The sequence below is a fragment of the Nerophis lumbriciformis genome, linkage group LG15 (genome assembly GCF_033978685.3).
Source record: "Nerophis lumbriciformis linkage group LG15, RoL_Nlum_v2.1, whole genome shotgun sequence".
In the NCBI taxonomy this organism is placed as follows: Eukaryota; Metazoa; Chordata; class Actinopteri; order Syngnathiformes; family Syngnathidae; genus Nerophis; species Nerophis lumbriciformis.
In genome coordinates, this window is record NC_084562.2 from 13,553,885 (window position 1) to 13,577,500 (window position 23,616).

General features: G+C 40.8%; 1 protein-coding gene across 1 annotated transcript in view; it reads left to right on the forward strand.

The window, feature by feature from the left end:
• trpm5 (transient receptor potential cation channel, subfamily M, member 5) overlaps positions 1-23,616 on the forward strand; it is an 87,246-nt gene that overhangs the window by 47,340 nt on the left and 16,290 nt on the right. Inside the window, exons 12-16 of the mRNA XM_061974818.2 lie at positions 10,587-10,710; positions 10,798-10,943; positions 19,443-19,555; positions 19,650-19,748; positions 22,017-22,275. Coding sequence (XP_061830802.2) covers positions 10,587-10,710; positions 10,798-10,943; positions 19,443-19,555; positions 19,650-19,748; positions 22,017-22,275 — 741 coding nt within the window. The remainder of the gene's footprint in view (positions 1-10,586; positions 10,711-10,797; positions 10,944-19,442; positions 19,556-19,649; positions 19,749-22,016; positions 22,276-23,616) is intronic.

Here is a 23,616-nt window from a genome sequence, read left to right on the forward strand (position 1 = left end):
ATAAAATGATTTGCAAATCCTTTTCAACTTATATTCAATTGAATAGACTGCTGTCATGTCTGTGTTATCATGTTTTGTTTTAAGTCATGTTTTGTTTTGTTTCTGGCTTTTCACTACCTTGTCTTGTTTGCATGATTACCCATTAGTTTCACCTGTTCCACGTTTGGACTCATTGTGCACTCTTGTTTGTCACCAAAGCAACCATTAGTTTTCACCTGTCACGTCACGCACCTGTTTCACATTTTGAGTCACGCACCTGTTTTCGTTAATCATGTCTGTGTTATTTAAGCTTTTCATTTTCTGTTGTTCGTCCTGACGACATCCCCGTATTCATACCCATGTCACACTCTGTCCACCTCTGCGCACTTCATGTCCATGCCAAGTAAGTTTTGTTTATTATTGCCACAGTTAGTGTTTTTTGTTGTTCATAGTTTTTTGCCCCCGTGCAAGTCTTTTGTTTTCGTTAGTCAAGTTTGTACATCCGCCTTGAGCGCGCCTTTTGTTCCTTTGAGTGTTATTATTAAATATGTATTTACCTTCACGTCATGACCAGTCCAATTCACTTGCACCTCGGGAGAACAAACCAAGCCATAGTCCAAGTCTTGACAACTGCAAAGACAAGATATTTAATGTTCGATTGCAAATAATCATTAACTTAAAATTTAATGGCAGAAACACATTGCAAAAAAGTTGGCACAGGGGCATTTTCACCACTGTGTTACATGATTTTTCCTTTTAACAACACTCAGTAAACATTTGGGAACTGAGGAGACCAATTTTTGAAGCTTTTCAGGTGGAATTCTTTCCCATTCTTGCTTGATGTACAGCTTAAGTTGTTCAACAGTCCGGGGTCTCCGTTGTGGTATTTTAGGCTTCATAATGCTCCACACATTTTCAATGGGAGACAGGTCTGGACTACAGGCAGGCCAGTCTAGTACCCGCACTCTTTTACTATGAAGCCACGCTGTTGTAACACATGCAGAATGTGGCTTGGCATTGTCTTGCTGAAATAAGCAGGGGCGTCCATGATAACGTTGCTTGGATGGCAACATATGTTGCTTCAAACCGTGTATGTATCTTTCAGCATTAACTGTGCCTTCACAGATGTGTAAGTTACCCATGCCTTGGGCAATAATACACTCCCATGATGCTGCCTTTTGAACTTTGTGCCTATAACAATCCGGATGGTTCTTTTCCTCTTTGGTCCGGAAGACAAAACGTCCAGTTTCCAAAAACTATTTGAAATGTGGACTCATCAGACCACAGAACACTTTTCCACTTTGCAGGCATCTTAGATGAGCTCAGGCCCAGCAAAGCCAGTGGCGTTTCTGGGTGTTGTTGATAAATGTTTTTTGCTGTGCATATTAGAGTTTTCACTTGCACTTACAGATGTAGCGACAAACTGTAGTTACTGACAGTGGTTTTCTGAAGTGTTCCTGATCCCATGTGGTGATATCCTTTACACACTGTCGGTTTTTGATGCAGTACCGCCTGAGGGCATTCAATGTTGGTTTTCGGCCTTGCTGCTTATGTGCAGTTATTTCTCCAGATTTTCTGAACCTGTTGATGATATAACGGACCGTAGATGGTTGAATACCTAAATTCCTTGCAATAGCTCATTGAGAAATGTTCTTCTTAAACTGTTCGACAATTTGCTCACGCCTTTGTCACAAAGTGGTGACCCTCGCCCCATCCTTGTTTGTGAATGATTTCATGGAAGGTGCTTTTATACCCAATCATGGCACCCACCTGTTCCCAATTAGCCTGTTCACCTGTGGGATGTTCCAAATAAGTGTTTGATGAGCATTCCTCAACGTTCTCAGTCTTGTTTGCCACTTGTGCCAGCTTTTTTGAAACATGTTGCAGGCATCAAATTCCAAATGAACTAATATTTGCAAAAAATAACAAAGTCTACCAGTTTGAAAGTTAAATATCTTGTCTTTGAAGTCTATTCAGTTGAATATAGGTTGAAAAGGATTTGCAAATCATTGTATTCTGTTTTTATTTACTATTTACACAACGTGCTAACTTCACTGGTTTTGGGTTTTGTACATTCAACCTTCACAAATAAAATAGTACATATTTCATTTTCCTTTATTACCAGGTAATAAACAACAACTCATTGAGATTAAAATCTCTTTTACAAGCGTTAGCAGCAAAAACAGGTTTTATAAACACATATAACTGCAAAAAAACGGAGCATTCACTCACTATCGTTAAAAGTACAAGTTACTTAAAACATAAACATAAAAATCAAAATCAAATGTTTCAATAAAAAATAATGTAAAAGCAAGTACAGTGCCCAATAGAAACAGTTTCTCGATCCTTTAAATTGGCCTAAAATTGTTGGTATACACATACCTGCCAACTACTCCGGTTTTCCCGTAATTAGTACGGTTTTCATCAACCTATTCCGGGTTACGGTTGCAGTGACAAAAAATACGGTTTTTCATTAATTAAAAAACTTTTTTTTTTTTTAAGTTTTATTCACGAAATCGCGTAACAACAATGACAATCGACACTGCTTCCCGTAACTTCCTATCGAGCCATTCCGAATGCCATGCGCGAGGTTATTTATAGCACCGCTGCCAAGCACGAGGCACCAGTTGCCATTGTTTCCAAACGAGCGAACGATCATGGAATCAGCCGGAGAAAAATCGCAAACGAGTCTTAAACCGAAAAGAAAACTGCAGTCATTCCGTGAAGAATATTCAAAAGCCTATCCGGGAATAATTATCCGTTCCAAAAAGGGTGAAAACTACGCGAATTGCACCTTGTGCAGACAAGATTTTTCGATCGGACACGGAGGAATTAGCGATGTAAAAGACCACGTTGGGACAAAAAAACACAAGTCTAATGCCGTTGCTAGCGATACAAGTGGAAAACTTTCAACGTTTTTCGTCGCACAAACAGACTCTTTGGATGTGATAAATGCCGAAGTTTTATTTACGGAGGCAATAATTGAGCATGGACTTCCAATCGCACTGGCTGATCACATGGGACAGTTATTTCGGAAAATGTTTCCCGACTCGAAAATCGCCAAAAAATATGGATGTGGTCGAACCAAAACATCAAACATTATTCAGTGTCTTGGAACAGAATCCTCAAAAAGTATCGCCGATGTCATGAAGACGGAACCATTTAGCATGTCGACTGACGGCAGCACCGATTATGACGATGTAAAACTGTACCCCCATTTGTGTTCGATATTACGATTATAGTAGTATTGTCAGTACTTCTGTCTTTGAGGGAATGCAATACGGCTTCCACAGGCGAAAACATTTACAAAATACTCGCGGAAGAAATAGACTCAAACAAAATTCCTTGGCAGAATTTGGTTTGCTTTGCTGCCGATAATGCTGCAGTGATGATGGGATCTAAAAAGGGTGTTGCAGCTTTCATTACGGAAATGTCTCCTTCGGTTTACATCGCCGGTAAGTACAGTTCGTAGCATAAAAAAACTCACAAAACATAAAATTTTAAGTAAATCTTTTATTACATAAACAATAAATCAAAATCAAAAATAATTTCTGTGTACAGTATATCTTTTTATTTGTGATAACGATAACATGTTCAAAACAAAATAATTTCAAACTATTGAAGTTAGTTTACAGAATAAACATGTCAATCAACCCATATGATTTTTGCTGTAATATTTTTGTTTTGAAAAGTCACTGTGACTGATAGAAAAGTGATGGTTTTAGCAACATTTTAACCTGTCTGAATGATAATAATCATTTTGCGTCCCTGAACCCCCCACCAGGACTTTGTCCTGGACCTACCGGGGCCTGCGGCCCCTGGTCCCTGGCTACTAGGTTTTTCTGATTTCAAAAGTTGGCAGGTATGTATACCAGAGGTGGGACCAAGTCATTGCTTTGCAAGTCACAAGTAAGTCTCAAGTCTTTGCCCTCAAGTCCGAGTCAAGTCCCGAGTCAAGACAGAGCAAGTCCGAGTCAAGTCCAAAGTCAAGACTGGAAAGTCTCAAGTCAAGTCCCAAGTCCTGCATTTTGAGTTTCGAGTCCTTTCAAGTCGTTTAACCACAGACTAATATATTTACACAGATTGTGTATGCTTTTAAAATGCTGTATTTATTTATTAAAACAAGTGCATTTGAAATTGCAGGGAAAAAGATAGTGCTGACATTGCACTTCAAAATAGCACTATTAACCAGTCATTTTAAACATGTAACTCATTCCTTTACAGAATAAACACATTTGAAAAAAACAAGTGCAACTGTACTTATTTGCACAAAAGTGTTAACATTGTATTTCCATGGCATATTGCATTGTAACTAGTTCCACAGCAGTTTCTATCCTGTTCTTACCTTATCTCATTGATCTCATCTCATACTGTATGTGTGTTTATGTGTGCGTACACATGAAAAACTTAACAAATATATGAACATAACAATGAACAGAGTTGTACTTTTTAGATGTCAGGACCCTATGCAATATGTACACATATTCTTAATATAGTATACATTTTAACTGACCTTTATTTGACTATGTTTGTCTTTTTGTAGGTGGCTAAAATACGCGGTGCTGCTGACCACCGTCTAACTTTACGTTACTGTGTGTGATACATTGACTAACGTAATGTTACTGTGTGTGATACATTGACTAACGTAATGTTACTGTGTGTGATACATTGACTAACGTTACGTTACTGTGTGTGATACATTGACTAACGTTACGTTACTGTGTGTGATACATTGACTAACGTTACGTTACTGTGTGTGATACATTGACTAACGTAACGTTATGTGTAGGTACCTCATGCAACCCTGCTTAAAAAAAAATCACTTGACAAAAAGTATGAATAAGGTAGCAAACTGCAGTGGACGCAACAGATTGCCGTGTTTGCAATGACGTTGTAACCATAGACATCTTATAAGTAGACGCAGCATTGGTTGCTGTGACGTGAGCAATTTGCCCGCCATCTTGAAGTGGTGATGAGGAGCCGGCGAGCAGCCTAAACTGACAGTTGACAGGTAGAAAACAAAGATGCCGGGCTGGTGTTCAGCGTTTTCCTGCTCAAATGAGCGGACTGTTGAAAATAGGAATCGGGGGATTACTTTTCACAAGTAAGATTTAACATTAACGTACTATTGGTTGTATCTTATGAAAATAATATTACCACAGAGTTGAGAAGGATCAAAGATCTTCAATATTTGTATGTGAAAATCACAAATAAATCTTCTGGGGGAGGATGACGCCCCTACAGGGGTTTGGTTTACAAACTTTCAGCCCCACCTAAAACAAAATTCACCAGCCGCCACTGATTATGATGCATTCTCATTTTAGGCAAAGTATAAGACAATACTTTCTTAACAGTATAATTGTAACCAGGAATAAGTCTTCAAGTAACAATATTCAAATACTAACATTGTTGGGTAAAACAGAATTTGGTTTTATTCTGAATCCAGTGAAACAGATTGGTGGTTTTAGCTGATATGAAGACTTTCAGGTGTTTATATGTGTTTATGTTTAAGTATTTGGCAGACGCTTTTATCCAAAGCGACTTACATAAAATAATACATATAAAACAATCACTGCAAATATTATCATTTAAGGGAAGAATGTAATAGAAAATATCAATACAAAGTGTCAAGACAGAATAAACTCTCTGCTGCTGCAGCAACAGAGATACAGTCTATAGGTCCCTAAGATATATAGATATCTAATGTATTCATGCATTGTTTATGTAGGATATACGCATGTATATATAACCTAATCATATTGTTTCTTCAACTTAAAAATAGTTTACCGTTTTTTCCCCTTCTCTAGGATTATAATCCCAGTTTTGATCTCGGACGTCTGGTCACTTATAGCATATAAGAATATTATATTACTGTTAAGCAAACTATGAATACTAAAACACGCCAAAACATGTGTCTGTTATCATAGCTACACGTATGACAAAAAAGGGGGGTGAAAATCAGTGGTATTCAGTGAGGTAAAATGAATTAAATGCGCTGACAGTTCATTGTTCCTGCCAAATGAATTGCACTGAGTGGAGCGGATCACCACTCCAAGATGGCGGCCCCGCGCCTCGTCTGCGCCAGTAGGCAGTAGCGCTCTATGCTGCGTCTATTTATAAGATGTCTATGGTTATAACGTTAGCAGTGAGTTTGCAGCCTCACTGATTTAACTACACAGCAAATACAAGTCACGTAACTTAGCCAATAAACGTTATCTTACATTCAAAACTTACCCTTCTTTGTGCAACTTCAAATGTTGAACGTTGTTGCGTCTCCGTCTGTAATATTCGAACTGCGTGATTTCCATACGGCAATTCGTTTTTTGTTGACCAAGTCGTAGTTTTTATACCCGAACGAAACCAACTTTGGCATAATTGTTGCGTTGTTTGACAACTTGTTCGGTGGTTGTACTGCAATTTGATTGGATGAATGCTGCGTGATGAAAACAACGTAGATCTAATTTGATTGGCTGTTGTACTGACAGCACACCAGCTGACAGGAACAACACGCTGAGAGACACAGACGAAGAAAATGAAAAATACGGAGCGCTCCCAAATAACTTTTTAAGCGTTGGATTTTGGGGAAAGTAGCAAGTCATGTCAAGTCATGTCAAGTCAAAAGGCTCAAGTCCAAGTGAAGTCACAAGTCATTGATGTTAAAGTCTAAGTCGAGTTGCAAGTCTCTTTACATTTTGTCAAGTCGAGTCTAAAGTCATCAAATTCATGACTCGAGTCTGACTCGAGTCCAAGTCATGTGACTCGAGTCCACACCTCTGATGTATACACACTGAGTAGGTCCTGATACAACCTTTTTTACTTCCGATACGATACCGATATTGGAGCTTTTGCGTAATGAGTATTAGCGATATTGATTTAATAATACTCAGTACGAATCATACCTAATGTTTATTAAGAATGTTATAAAAGGTTTAATCAAGCGAAATGACTCCAACAGATTAATTGTAGTTATGAAGAACGCTAAACTTTTAACAGACCTATTCTGTCTTTAAATAGAAGTGGAGTGGTAATATGTTTTTGGCGACACCTAGTGGTCACAATAACTCATTAAATTAAGCTCATGTTTGATACTGAATACGTTCTGATAAGCTTCCGGCCTGGAGACTTTGTATCTGTAAGTAACACGCTGTTACATTCAGTTCAAGTTTGGACCCCGGGTTGCAGAGAAGAGGCTTTGTAGCCGTCAAATAAAGTCTTTTAATGACAGCCGTGAAGCACACAGGAAAAAATACGACCAGAATGCCAGCCGGAGGGGAGACAAAGAGAGAGAACTCAGGTACAACTGAGACTACAAATGTTGGCACAATAAAGGAAGAAATAAACATAGGCAAAGACAGAAGTAGGGGGGTCTTTCTCTTGTTGCATGCATTATATTTGACTTTATTGAACGTTTGGATATATTTAGTGTTTGATAACATATGATAACAGTAATTATGAAGAAAAACAAACGAGTAAAGTAGATAGTATCGACAATGAACATGTTGCTCTACAATTGAAACAATTCGCACAAACAAAATCTGTGCACACGCGGGCCGGACTATTAAAAATCGTGGCATTAAAACTAAAAAATAAAGACAACTTCAGATTGTTTTCTTCGTCAAACTTTGGCCAAAAATAGAACATACACATTCTGAAATATTACAATAAAAATATAGGAAAAAATACCAGCAGCGGTCAAGTTTAGATCCACGAAAAAAAGAAGAAAGTGAATAAATGTTTATAACTGAACACATTTACATATGCATAAAAATTGTTTTCTTTTGTGATATTTGTTTTAATTAATTAAGTAACGTTTATGACAACCTTTTTCCAAAACACAATATAGAATGGGCGATACAACAGGATAATGCATGCATTTATATATATTTTTTCAAAACGGTTACAAAAAAGTGGGACCCCAAAAATGTACAGTGGGACCCCATTTTTATGACTTTATGGGGTCCCCTGGGACCTCATTTGGAAAATTCCTAGCGCCAACACTAATGGAGTATTGGTGCCTGCAATTAAGTAACGTTTACGACAACCTTTTTCCACAACACAATATAGAATGTGAGATATAACAGGATAATGCATACATTTATAATTTTTTTCAAAACGGTTACAAAAAAAGTGGGAGCCCAAAACTTTACTGTGGGACCCCATTTTTTATGACTTGGGACCCCATTTTGAAAATTCCTAGCGCCAACACTGATGGAGTATTGGTGCGTGCAATTAGGTAATGTTTAAGACAACCTTTTTCCACAACACAATATAGAATGTGAGATATAACAGGATAATGCATACATTTATCATTTTTTTCAAAACGGTTACAAAAAAAGTGGGAGCCCAAAAATTTACTGTGGGACCCCATTTTTTATGACTTGGGACCCCATTTTGAAAATTCCTAGCGCCAACACTGATGGAGTATTGGTGCGTGCAATTAGGTAATGTTTAAGACAACCTTTTTCCACAACACAATATAGAAGGTGAGATATAACAGGATAATGCATACATTTATCATTTGTTTTCAAAACGGTTACAAAAAAAGTTGGAGCCCAAAAATGTACTGTGGGACCCCATTTTTTATGACTTGGGACCCCATTTTGAAAATTCCTAGCGCCAACACTGATGGGAGTATTGGTACGTGCAAAACAGCAGCAGGCGGCTGTGGCCTGCGGGCCGGTTCTAATACTAATCATGTATCCCGGGGGCCATGGATAATTCATTCTTGACTTTGACACATAGGCTCTTTGCCAGAAAAAATAGTTCAGTTCAGTTTCAGTTTATTTGGAACATGCATACGATGCAATGTAATGCGTCACACAACTCCAGTTGTTTCATTACAGCACGTCCGAAAAGGAGTAGGAAGAAGCAGAGCTTATTTAATCCTACCCCTTTTCATACCATAGCAATTTTATCCAATTTTCTGGTTCTCTGTAACAGAATAGTGAACAAATGAATAGTAAATAAATAATATACCATAGTAAGCATACAAATATTAAATACATAAATAATCAATCAAAAAATCAATCAATGTTTATTTATATAGCCCTAAATCACAAGTGTCTCAAAGGGCTGCACAAGCCACAACGACATCCTCGGTACAGAGCCCACATAAGGGCAAGGAAAAACTCACAACCCAGTGGGATGTCAATGAGAATGACTATGAGAAACCTTGGAGAGGACCGCAGATGTGGGTAACCCCCCCCCCCCTTCTAGGGGGGAGACCGAATGCAATGGACGTCGAGTGGATCTAGCATAATATTGTGAAAGTCCAGTCCATAGTGGATCTAACATAATAGTGAGAGTCCAGTCCATAGTGGGGCCAGCAGTAGACCATCCCGAGCGGAGACGGGTCAGCAGCGCAGAGATGTCCCCAACCGATGCACAGGCGAGCGGTCCACCCCGGGTCCCGACTCTGGACAATAAATAAATAAATAATATACCATAGTAAGCATACAAATATTTTATACATAAATAATCAATCAATCAATCAATCAATGTTTATTTATATAGCCCTTAATCACAAGTGTCTCAAAGGGCTGCACAAGCCACAACGACACCCTCGGTACAGAGCCCACATATGGGCAAGGAAAAACTCACAACCCAGTGGGATATCAATGAGAATGACTATGAGAAACCTTGGAGAGGACTGCATCCGGTCTCCCTTTTAGGTAGACCGGATGCAATGGACGTCGAGTGGGTCTAGCATAATATTGTAAAAGTCCAGTCCATAGTGGATCTAACATAATAGTGAGAGTCCAGTCCATAGTGGGGCCAGCAGTAGATCATCCTGAGCAGAGACGGGTCAGCAGCGCAGAGATGTCCCCAACCGATACACAGGCGAACGGTCCACCCCGGGTTCCGACTTTGGACAGCCAGCGCTTCATCCATGGCTACCGGACCTGTGCCCCCCCTCCACAAGGGAGAGGGGAACAGAGGAGAAAAGAAAAGAGAGACAGCAGATCAACTGGTCTAAAAAGGGGGTCTATTTAAAGGCTAGAGTATACAAATGAGTTTTAAGATGGGACTTAAAATGGATCTACTGAGGTAACCGGGAGGGCATTCCATAGTACTGGAGCCTGAATAGAAAACGCAGACTTTTTTTTAATAATCTTTGTCTCAATAAAAAAATAAAAATAAAATTGTGTTAAAATTGTTATTTTGCACAAAAAAAATCCAATAATTTGTTTTAGAACAAAACTCAAGTTTGATTTAAAAAGTATCAAAATCGTTTTACATACATAAAGAAAATGTAAAAAAAAAAATTAAAAAAATTGCTAAGGGCATCCCTGGAGGGCAGTATGAATATGTATTCAATTTGGAAAGCTACACATCAGGCCTGCGGGGCCCCCCCCCACGTTGGGCACCCCTGGTTTCCCATTAATATTTATACCACGGCGAGCTAAGCACGGCTTATGTGCAGCAATTCGACTGTAAAGACGTCGACACCAGGTGGCCTGTTTAGACGTGAAGCTGCACAAACACGGTGGAGTAAATCCCAGTTAATAGATAGATAAGAACATGTGTACTCAGTCAAATGAGCACAGACGCGCGATAAGATTCTAAACTTGATACCCTGGATTCATGTTTCCTTTTTATCCGTTCAGGGCCCGGAGGCAGTGGCGGCGGCGCTGGCCGGGTGTAAAATTCTGAAAGAGATGGCGCGACTCGAGTCCGAGGCCGAGTCTGCGCGGAGCATGAAGGAGGCCAAGTACGAGCAGTTTGCCCTTGGTGAGTGTATAAACATCGTCAGGGCGCCTTTGGGATGAAACGAGTCCACTTTGCAGCATTGTTGACGTACGGCGTGCATCCTAACAGATGTCTTTGGGGAGTGTTACTCCAACAGCGAGGACAGGGCGTATGCCTTGTTAGTGAGGAGGACACAGTGCTGGAGCAAATCCACAGTCCTGAACCTGGCAACCGAGGCTGATGCCAAGTCCTTCTTTGCACACGACGGAGTTCAGGTAACAGTGACCAATGTTTTAAATAGGAACTGCACTTTACAATCCTTATTGTGCTGTGACTTCCAATTCATATGATCTAATTCCTGTTAATCTCATTAAAATGAGACTAGACCTAGAAAAAGAAGGGTCTTTTTCCGACTATAAGGCGCACTTAAAATCCTTTCATTTTCTCAAAAATCGACAGTGCTTCTTATAATCCGGTGCGCCTAATGTACGGAATAATTCTGCCTGTGCTTACCGACCTGGAAGCAATTTTATTTGGTACATGATAGGATAGGATAGGATAGGATAGGATAGGTCTTTATTGTCATTGCAACAAGTACAACGAAACTATGTTTTCAGCACAAACCCGTTCAAGATTAGACAAACAAACGGTGTACAGGGTTACAGAACAGGAACGCTGATGGGTCGCCATGAGGCGCCCCGTAAAAGGTGGGAAAAAGGTAAAACGCTCGGGAAGAAGATGAGTAAAAAAATACTAAAGGGGGCCTAGTCTGGAGTGGGGAAAAACCTCCATGCCATGCACACATAAACATGTTACATTTAATCACGATAACTCGCAACAGAGGGGAGGGAGTTGGGACCCTGGAGGTTGACTGCTGCTATGAAGCGCTGCCAGCCGTCCATCACCCCGACGGGGAATCAAGCGGTGGCGAAGGCGTGTGGTGGGGGAGGGTGTGTGTGTGTGTGTGTATATGCCCATTGTCTTGGATGTGTTGATGTAGTGTTCATGTTCATAGGCCTGGGGCCGTTCTGCATGCAAGTAAACGTTTGACACCAGGTGTCGTTGAGGAGGGAGGGAGGTCAAAAGCGTCCATCATTGAGGTGTCCTCGGGGATGTTTTCAGAACAGCCTGCTCCTGTTGTTGGAGCATCAAGGCCATTCGAGGGAGTCAAATCGTAGATTAGGATTTTTGTTTTTCCGCGAGCAGACATTACAATGGCTTGTCTGTTCTATTCGTCCATGCTGGCCCCTCATATCCAATTTTTCCCTTACCAGCTTTTCCATGATGTGATCCATCTTGCGATTCAGTTCTGAAATCGCCCCAGTCTGTGATGCCACAGCCCGGCCCAAACCTTCCTTTGCGACGAACAGCCTTTGGGCCCCTTGAGTGGCTGCCATCGTCTTACGGATTTGACGATACACCAGAGCAATGCCCAGCCCAATCAGCAGGTGCCCCGCGATCACGGTTCCAAATAGGTAGATGTCTTCCACGTCCTCGATGGAAAGGAATGAGAGGCACATGATTCTCCATTTATCCCAGGAATCTCTCACGTACCCCGCAGCACTGGTTCCATCAGGGCAGCCAGGCTCCCCAGAACCACTTTTCCTCGTCGAAAATATTTTGTCAATTGAGTCGAGAGTCCAGCTGATCGTTTCCATGTCTGATGTGTATAGACAAGACAAAAACAAAGAGAGCCAGCAGAGAGAAGAAGGGAGCGGAAAAAAATGTGACCGCACCCACCAGAGGCAAGACAGAAAGATGGTGTAATGATAAGTGTGACCAGTAGATGGCAGTCACACATAAGAGACAGGTGTAGACTGCAATATGACGCCAGTAAACAACACCAATACTTTAAATGTTCTATTGAAAATAAAGAACATTACACACGGCACTCAAAAATCTGTCAATGTTTTCGTACGACTTTGAAGCCTCACCGCTTGATGGATTGTCGGCCCATTACGGCTACCGTAGTCAGAGATACAAGTATTACTATGGTGTGTGTATAAGGACAGCAAAATGGCACCCATTAGCAGACATATTATCTGGCGTTTTGTTTCACAATATTATGCAAAGCCAACTTTTCTTACCTTCTGGTACCTGCTGATGTGTATTTGAGATCTGCATAAGTCCTGAAAATGTGCGCACGTCAGCCACTGTAGTCCATGCCGATGCCATAGTCGATAAGCTTCTACTCTTTCACTATATTCTTGTTATGGGACATTCACCCTCTGCTGTTGCCATTTCTAATATAAAGTAGCGTAAAGTTCTAACTTATATCTCGCTCTGGAAGCCCTAAAAACTGTTTACATAATTCACCCACGGAACTTTAGTTATTAGAGAGTTCCGGTCGGATGGTAAAACATAATCTATGCAACATTTTGACCACCATTATATGTTATGTAGACCACAAGGAAATGTTTTTAAATTTGGAAAAAAATCATAATATGACCCCTTTAATGCGCCTTATAATCCGGTGCACCTTTTCTATGAAAAAAGACCTGAATTGACCCATTCATCGAACAGTGCGCCTTATAATCCAGTGCGCCCTATCGTCCAGAAAATACAGTAATTTTTATTCATAAAAATGTGACTAAATACGTCTTAGCGTATTATATAGCGTATTATATTATATGCGTTGTTGAAATAAAAAAACTAATTAAAAAAACTCACCTGGGGCTTTTCTTACATTCTTTGTTGCCGTTGTGGGTCCGGACCCCAGGGTGCAGAGATGGCAGGCGATGTACAGATTGGAAGCCAGGCAGGAAATCCATGCAGCAGCAGACACAACAGCCTCATATTAGGTTTGTGTGCAAATTGGGTGATTTTTAGAAAAGGAAATGTAAAAAAGAAACGACTGTAATCATACAAAAAATACACAAAAAATGTATTGTTTTCATTATTAGTTGTTTTTTTAAATGACTCACCTGCCTACCCTGACCGCACGTCCCTGTGTGAGACATGTTTTTCTTTTTTTAATGCATTCTAAATCGTAAATAAATGTTTGTACAAGTCAGCTAACAATTAAGGTTCTTGGATTCTATGTTCTGCCTATAAAGCGCTCTAAAAAAAAATTGTTAAAAAAAAATCCAAAATTCTATATACATGATGTAAATGTATATGCAATGTAGTAAAACAGGCACATTTATAATAACTTGTAATATATACATAATTTGCTCCTTTAAGCATGCGGCAGCGCATTAGTTTCACGGACGCATCCCAATGTTTGCTATTTCCTTCAACAACAACACTACTACTATTCATGGCAGACTTCATGAGGAACGAAAAAGACTACTTTGCTACAAAACCCAGAACCTTATATTTTTGAGCCTGAGTATACAGAGAATGATCTACAAGCTTTAGAAGCTGCGTGCTAAAGAGAGCCAGTGCTAAAAAAGAAACACAGCCTAACATAATAAAATAATCGCTTACTGTACAATGTCTGCTTTCACTGGGATGCTTACTGATGGGATGTTTAGATGAAGAATCCTAATCCATGTAAACAAATTTTAAAACTACACGAAACAAGTGTTTTTTTCATGTCTTTCTTGCATCTCCTGGTCATAGTTGACCAACTTTTCAGTTTTTGTCTACTATACAAATGAGAGGCATAATGTGTGATCCAGAATGAACTTTTACCGACTAAGAGGCGATGCAGCAGCTCACCGGCTCAGTTTGTCAATAGCTGAATAGCTAAAAGTATTTCCTCTGGTTTAGTATTAATAACGCTAATACTTGATTAATATGCAGATGCAAATGGAGTATTGTTTAAAGGCCTTTATGAACGCAATGGTTTACTCCCGTGAGCTGCATTGTTAGCCACCTCGTACTTGCCGTATTTTACGAATTAGAATGCATAGAAAAAAGAAAAACAAAACATGTGTTCTTGTCTTACATAGGGATTGTGAATGACAGGCAAAATTACAAAAAAAAAGTTAAATTCTTGAATCTTATTTTACGCTCATTCCTTAGATTATAGGTCGCCACGTTTCTATTTATTTTTGTTGTCGCCTGCAATGTATTATTCAAATCACATTTATGTTCTGGCAAAGTCATTGAGAATAATTTAGAGTTTGCTGTCAGAAGAATATCTTTCTTTGAGCCTCTTAAACTGGGTGACAGCTTTAATCCGGTTAATATTTAATGTTTTGACATAATGTTGATACGAGATGTCAAAGCGGCGTGAGCTCAGTTAAGTGATTTTGCTGCATTATGAAGAAGGTGGTGGTCCGCAGACCATGTGGTATTATTTGATTGATGGGGAAAGTTACAATTTTAACTAGGTTTGAATACTTGCTTGGATACTGCAGACTGATAGGGTAGACAGTTTGAAGGTTTATACTGCCCTCTTGTGGGTTAATTTACACACTTTGTACTGACTAGAGTGAGTAAAATTCTACCAAAACATTTAATAAAGTCAAATACAAATAAGGCAACAAGAGAAATATTCCACACTTGTCTTTCTTAAAGTACATTTTTACAGCATATTTGGGAATCTACATCAACAATATGATTTGTCTGAGTGGCTGGATAGGACAGATTGAAAAAATAAAATAAAAATCCAAAATGAATCAATTGCCATTCATTCGAAAATCTATTTTTTTTGGACACCTCTATTGTATTCGGTGTCGTTACTTTTGAACGAAAGTAAACAAAGTAGTGGTTCCACCAAACCAACATGGCCACTGAATACGCAAGGGGACTAGATCTTACCACAAAAAGTATATACGAGCAAAAAAATCTATGCATACGTTATCGAACAAAGATTTGTCGAGAGATCTCAAGGATTATCTGTTGGTCGCGTTCCCAGACATATTGAACTATTGTGCTCCAGACATCATTCTAAAGTTAAAGTTAAAGTACCAATGATTGTCACACACACACTAGGTGGGGTGAAATTTGTCTTCTGCAATTGACCCATCCCCTTGTTCACCCGCTGGGAGGTGAGGGGAGCAGTGGGCAGCAACGGTAGCCACGCTCGGGAATAATTTTTGGTGATTTAACCCCCAATTCCAACCCTTGATGCTGAGTGCCCAGCAGCGAGGTAATGGGTCCCATTTTTATAGTCTTTGGTATGACTCAGCCGGGGTTTGAACTCACAATCTACCGATCTCCCTAACCACTAGGCCACTGAGTAGATTCTACATGACAAAACAAATGAAACGTGATTTAACTTCGCGTCTACAGCCATATTTGTTATTTTTGTTGCATGCATCGTTACAAGTACACGTGTTTTTCCCGCCTTTATCAAAATATGACTATAGACATTGTAGAGGTTTCCCTCTAGTGGGTTCCTCGGACCCCCACACACTGCCACGAGAGCCCGGAATTCAGGGTATAACACCGTTTTATTTTCATCAATTCCGCAAGGCTTTTTGCTTTCCAGCAAAATGTCTTTTTCTGAGCTCGTGTCTCTCTCTCTCTCTCTCTCTGTTCCCACTCCAACTCCAACTCCGTGTCTCAATCCGGCTGCTGCTAATAAAGGCGACATGTGATGAGATAACAAGGCCCAGCTGGGCCATCTACTCACCTGTCGCTGACACTCCCCGTTCCGCGGCAGGCCCGCAGGCCACGCCCCCCGCCACAGACGTCAACATGGTGTATGTGCTGAAAGCGTCATTTATGGTTGTTTCCTTTGGTAAAAACTAGAGATGTCGATAAATGCTTTAAAATGTAATATCGGAAATTATCGGTATCGTTTTTTTTATTATCGGTATCGGTTTTTTTTTACTTTTCTTTTTTTTATTAAATCAATATAAAAAACACAAGATACACTTACAATTAGTGCACCAACCCAAAAAAACTCCCTCCCCCACTCATTCACACAAAAGGGTTGTTTCTTTCTGTTATTAATATTCTGGTTCCTACATTATATATCAATATATATCAATACAGTCTGCAAGGGATACAGTCCGTAAGCACACATAATTGTGCGTGCTGCTGGTCCACTAATAGTACTAACCTTTAACAGTTAATTTTACTCATTTTCATTAATTACTAGTTTCTATGTAACTGTTTTTATATTTTTTTACTTTATTTTTTTATTCAAGAAAATGTTTTTAATTTATTTATCTTATTTTTTTTTTTTTTTTTTTTTTAAAGGACTTTATCTTCACCATACCTGGTTGTCCAAATTAGACATAATAATGTGTTAATTCCACGACTGTATATATCGGTATCGGTTGATATCGGTATCGGTTGATATCGGTATCGGTAATTAAGAGTTGGACAATATCGGAATATCGGATATCGGCAAAAAGCCATTATCGGACATCCTTAGTAAAAACGTAACTCTTTTAGGTTTTGCTCACAAATGATTTCTTCGATTTAGACTCGCAGAGTTGCTGGTTTACGAAACACTCGTAGAGTATACAAATAATCAGAATCAGAATCAGAAGTACTTTATTAATCCCCAAGGGGAAATTGAAATTTTCAGCACAATCCCATTCAAAATCAGACAAACATTACAGGGAGACAGAAATAGGATCGCTGACGGGTCTGCCAACTTCTGGCGCCCCTTACATAAAAAAGGTGAGAAACAGGTAAATGCTGAGGATGGGGGTCAAAGGCTGGACTCCAGGGAGGAGGTCCAGACTGACGCCAAGGGAAAAAAATCATAGCCATAGCACACATAAACATGTTACATAGAATCAACAAAACTTGCAACAGAGGACAGGGAGTGGGAGCTACAGAGGCCGGTAGGAGGGGGGGAGTAAAACAACATTCAGTCAAAGGCTGGACTCCAGGGAGTGGGTCCAGACTGAGACCAAGAAAAAAAAACTCATAGCCATAGCACACATCGGCATCCCTCCATCCATTTTCTACCGCTTGTCCCTTATAGGGTTGCGGGGAGTGCTGGAGCTTATCTCAGCTGCACATTGGGTCAACACAGATAGACAGACAACATTCACACTCACATTCACACACTAGGGCCAATTTTAGTGTTGCCAATCAGCCTATCCCCAGGTGCATGTCTTTGGAGGTGGGAGGAAGCCGGAGTACCCGGAGGGAACCCACGCAGTCACAGGGAGAACATACAAACTCCACACAGAAAGATCCTGAGCCCAGGATCGAAACCCAGGACTTTCGACACATAAACATGTTACATAGAATCAACAAAACTTGCAACAGAGGGGAGGGAGTGGGCGCTACGGAGGCCGGCTGCTGCTGTATAAGCGCTGCTCAGCCGTCCATCGCTCTTAAGGGGAATCAAGCAATGGTGACAAGTGGGGTACCAAGACAATACTTAAATGGGGAACGTTAAAAGTATACCAAAGAAACCTTTAACGAAGTGATCACTGCAAACTTGTGCGTTCTTCGACAAGAGTGCTCGTTGTCTTTTGTAGAATCTTTCGCCCTTCTTGACTGAGGAACTCTAAAAAATGGTTTGTTTTTTACGTTTTGAAAGTTTCCAACAGCCTAAAAGAGGGCAAACAGAGTTTTTTTTCTAGAAAGGCAAAAAGCCAACAGACGCTTTGTGCCTAGCATAGTTGACCTGCTCAGTAGCCTTGTGGTTAGAGTGTCCGCCCTGAGATTAGTAGGTCGCGAGTTCAAACCCCGGCCAAGTCATACCAAAGACTATAAAAATGGAACCCATTACCTCCATGCTTGGCACTCAGCATCAAGGGTTGGAATTGGGGGTTAAATCACCAAAAATGATTCCCGAGCGCAGCCACCGCTGCTGCTCACTGCTCCCGTCATCTCCCAGGGGGTGAACAAAGGTGTCACGACGTGGACTTTGGGGTGTTTGTTTTCCCGAGATGCAAGAATAGTTAGAGTGGACATGGCGTGAAGGTAAGGACATGGTTTAATTATTACTATAAACTACAAAGTACAAACAAAAAGCGCGCACAAGGCGAAGAACAAACTTGGCTATGAAAACAATAAACTAGCACAAAGGCAAAACTATGAACATAAAACAAACAACACTTACTGTGGCATGAGCGGAGCATGAAATTAACATCAGCATGAAAACTATGAACAGGCATGAATAATGACAATGTCGCCAGGCTGACTTCCTGGCAACTATCGGCTTGAATAATACCGACATGATTGACAACAGGTGCAAAACGTGAAACAGGTGAAACTAATGGTCGTCATGGTGACAAGGCAAGGGCGTGAAAACAGGAACTAAAAAGAGTCCAGAAACCAAGCAGAACATAACTAAACAAAACATGATCACAGACGTGACAAAAGGTTTGGGTCAAATGCAGAGGACACATTTCACCACACCTAGTGACAATCATTGGTACTTTAACTTTAGCTTTAACTAACCATACTTTAGATAGCTTGTGTGCCAGGTGCATACAAGCTATTTTTTATCAGTGACAGAGCAGGAAGCGGCAGGGAATACAATTGCGTAACGCCGTTCTTTAATTGCGCTTTTTCACATAAGAAGGATCGCAGGGGCCCTAAACCCAGCGCGTAATCTGCGTACAAAGAGCTCTGATCCTTAATTAGTGAAGTGAAGTGAATTATATTTATATAGCGCTTTTCTCTAGTGACTCAAAGCGCTTTAGATAGTGAAACCCAATATCTAAGTTACATTTAAACCAGTGTGAGTGGCACTGGGAGCAGGTAGGTAAAGTGTCTTGTCCAAGGACACAACGGCAGTGACTACGATGGCGGAAGCGGGAATCGAACCTGGAACCCTCAAGTCGCTGGCACGGCCACTCTACCAACCGAGCCATGCCGCCCCAATATGGAATTAATACATTTCCATATCACAATTTGAGCATGATTGATTTTTATTTTAACCCATTTTTGTTTACATTTAGGCAATGCTGACCAAGATTTGGTGGGGAGCAATGACCACCGACACAGCCATCTCCAAACTTGTCGTGTCTTTCTTCTGTCCACCTTTAATTTGGACTAACCTCATAAAGTTCTGGTTAGAATCTTTACATTTTAGACATATTTATCCTCGTCGAACGCTGAGCGAAACATGTTTTTTTTTTGTATCCCTGTTGTGCATGTTTCCTCAGTGACGAGGAGCTGGATAATCGTAACAAGGAACAATTCATGGAGTTGGACAGTTTGGACACGGAGAAGGTTCTACTGTTAACAGATGAAGAGGACCCACTGTGAGTGACCGTTCATCTTGAAACGTACTAATTAGCACACAAAACATAATAAGACATTAGAGTTGTACAAACCCCGTTTCCATATGAGTTGGGAAATTGTGTTAGATGTAAATATAAACGGAATACAATGATTTGCAAATCCTTTTCAACCCATATTCAATGGAATGTACTACAAAGACAAGACATTTGATGTTCAAACTCATAAACTTTATTATTTTTTTGCAAATAATAATTAACTTAGAATTTCTTGGCTGCAACACGTACCAAAGTAGTTGAGAAAGGGCATGTTCACCACTGTGTTACATGGCCTTTCCTTTTAACAACACTCAAACCTTTGGGAACTGAGGAGACACATTTTTTAAGCTTCTCAGGTGGAATTCTTTCCCATTCTTGTTTTATGTACAGCTTAAGTTGTTCAACAGTCCGGGGGTCTCCGTTGTGGTATTTTAGGCTTCATAATGCACCACACATTTTAAATGGGAGACAGGTCTAGACAACAGGCAGGCCAGTATAGTACCCGCACTCTTTTACTATGAAGTCACGTTGATGTAACACGTGGCTTGGCATTGTCTTGCTGAAATAAGCAGGGGCGTCCATGGTAACCTTGCTTGGTACCTGTATGTACCTTTCAGCATTAATGGCGCCTTCATAGATGTGTAAGTTACCCATGTCTTGGGCACTAATACACCCCCATACCATCACAGATACTGGCTTTTCAACTTTGCGCCTATAACAATCCGGATGGTTCTTTTCCTCTTTGGTCCGGAGGACACGACGTCCACAGTTTCCAAAAACAATTTGAAATGTGGACTCATCAGACCACAGAACACTTTTCCACTTTGTATCAGTCCATCTTAGACGAGCTCAGGCCCAGCGAAGCCGACGGCGTTTCTGGGTGTTGTTGATAAACTGTTTTTGCCTTGCATAGGAGAGTTTTAACTTGCACTTACAGATGTAGCGACCAACTGTAGTTACTGACAGTGGGTTTCTGAAGTGTTCCTGAGCCCATGTGGTGATATCTTTTACACACTGATGTCACTTGTTGATGCAGTACAGCCTGAGGGATCGAAGGTCACGGGCTTAGTTGCTTACAAGCAGTGATTTCTCCAGATTCTCTGAACCTTTTGATGATATTACAGACCGTAGATGGTTTTTCTTAAACTGTTCAACAATTTGCTCACGCATTTGTTGACAAAGTGGTGACCCTCGCCCCATCCTTGTTTGTGAATGACTGAGCATTTCATGGAATCTACTTTTATACCCGATCATGGCAATGAATCAAAAACGGTACTATACTCTGTTTAAGAAGTACCGGTTCCTGGGCATGACGGCGCGTCGTCACGTCATGACATTGCTGGTTTTGCGGGCAGAGGAGCATGTTCGGCAGCGCACAATCACGGAGTACTTACAAGCAGATACAGTGTGTAGACAGAAAAGGGAGAACGGACGCATTTTGGCTTAAAAAATAAAGATAAAGGTGAAGTTATAACACTGAAACGCCCTCAGGAAGAGGTGCTTTAAGACATGGCTGAAGTCCATCCGCAGTCTGCAGTGTTGTAGCTACTTCTAAATCACTAATCCTCGTCTCCATGGCGACAAATAAAGTACGTTTCTTACAAGAATCATCCCTGTAGGACGAGGAATAGCTAAACATGCTTCACTACACACCGTAGCTCACCGGCATCACAATGTAAACAAACGCCATTGGTGGATCTACACCTAACATCCACTGTAATGATACCAAGTACAGGAGCGTAACTAGTCGATACTACTAATATTTTTTATTAGGGATGTCCGATAATATCGGACTGCCGATATTATCGGCCGATAAATGCTTTAAAATGTAATATCGGAAATTATCGGTATCGGTTTCAAAAAGTAAAATTTATGACTTTTTAAAAATGCCGCTGTGTACACGGACGTAAGGAGAAGTACAGAGCGCCAATAAACCTTAAAGGCACTGCCTTTGCGTGCCGGCCCAGTCACATAATATCTATGGCTTTTCACACACACAAGTGAATGCAAGCATACTTGGTCAACAGCCATACAGGTCACACTGAGGGTGGCCGTATAAACAACTTTAACACTGTTACAAATATGCGCCACACTGTGAACCCACACCAAACAAGAATGACAAACACATTTCGGGAGAACATCTGCACCGTAACACAACATAAACACAACAGAACAAATACCCAGAACCCCTTGCAGCACTAACTCTTCGGGACGCTACAACCATAACCACGATAAATAAATGTTTTTTCCCAGGGATTCTCCAGCTGGGGGCCCGGCGGCTCAGAGCTGTGCAGCGGTGTGGTGGCGTTTCTTTCTTCGTCGCTGGCGTCGCTTCTGGAGTGCTCCCGTCACTGTGTTCCTCGGTAATGTCATCATGTATTTTGCCTTCCTCTTCCTCTTCACCTACGTGCTCCTGTTGGACTTCCGCCCGCCACCGCCCCTCGGCCCCGGGGCCCCGGAGATCATGCTCTACTTCTGGGTTTTCACTTTGGTGCTGGAAGAACTTCGACAGGTGAATCCCAAATTACCGATGCCATTGTTGTCAATGTGTAGTGCATGCACTGTATAAACTGTTTATAGCCTATATGTCAGGGCTATTCAACTAGTGGCCCCTGGGGGCCAATTCCAGAATGGGTTCAGTTCAAAACTTAAGAGATAAAAATGAAAAACACTAGAGGAACTTGGACCAGAGTAAACACATTGGCAGATCCTTGCATTGACATTTAACCTTGCAAGCAAACATACAAACCGGGGTCCAAATTTGGGATTTACATAACTGAGGTGTTCCTCAAGGCACCCCTTTAAGTCCTCTAATTTTTGTCAGCTACCCATTTAATTTTGTAACATGATTTGGGTAACTAAGGTGTTGCTGTAGCTTGTTTACGTCAGATGAAGTTTGTAGCATTTTTTTTTTTTTTTTTTGCTTGATTGTAAAATATGTCGATCGAGAGTGGGTGTGACTTTCATATGTTGTCAATATTCAGTGTTTTATCGTTCATAGTTAACATTGTTAACGCCTTTCTGCCCGTGTGGGGTGTGGTCTCTCGCTGGCTTGGGGTCTGGCTGTCCCCTGCTTTTCTCGTGCCCTGTCCTCTGCCGGGTGCGTCTGTCTGCGGCCTGCTGCTGGCCATTGTGGGCGGTACGGTGGGTCGGGCTCTGGGGTTCCTGTCGCTGGCCGGCTTGGCTGCGTGGGGGCGGTGGTCCCTGGTTCCCTGGGCACCACGCCTCCTGTTTGTGGGTTGGGCTCTCGGGGGTGATGGGGCCGTGCTCTGGCTCCCACGCACTCTGGGAGTCGAATGTATTGTACATGCAAATTCACATATGCTCACATACGTACATAGGTACCTACGCTCCCACATACATACACAAATACAGTACATATTTACCTACCTAATGTTCGTACATCCACACGCACATTCAATATACAAACATACACATACACATACTGTACATATACATTCACTGTACAAACACATATACACATTCTGTACATATACATTCATTGTACAAACACATATACACATTCTGTACATATACAAGTACATATGCATACTTTCACTCATGCACATAATCACGTTTCATCAAACATATATTAACGTTGTTGCCCTAGGGTAAACTGGGTGTAACACATGGCACACTGACAAAGCTTAACCTATTGTGACTATAACAATCTACAAGGTTAATGTAGGTTGCTTCTCTTTCTCCCCCTCCATTTTTCTGCATTCTTTCGTATCTCAAGTTATCATTACGTATATGTATTGTTGCATTTAAACAACTGTATTGTTGATAATAAAGGTAAATTATTGGTATTGTTCATTATCAATAGCGCTATTTCTATTGGTATTTGTATTGA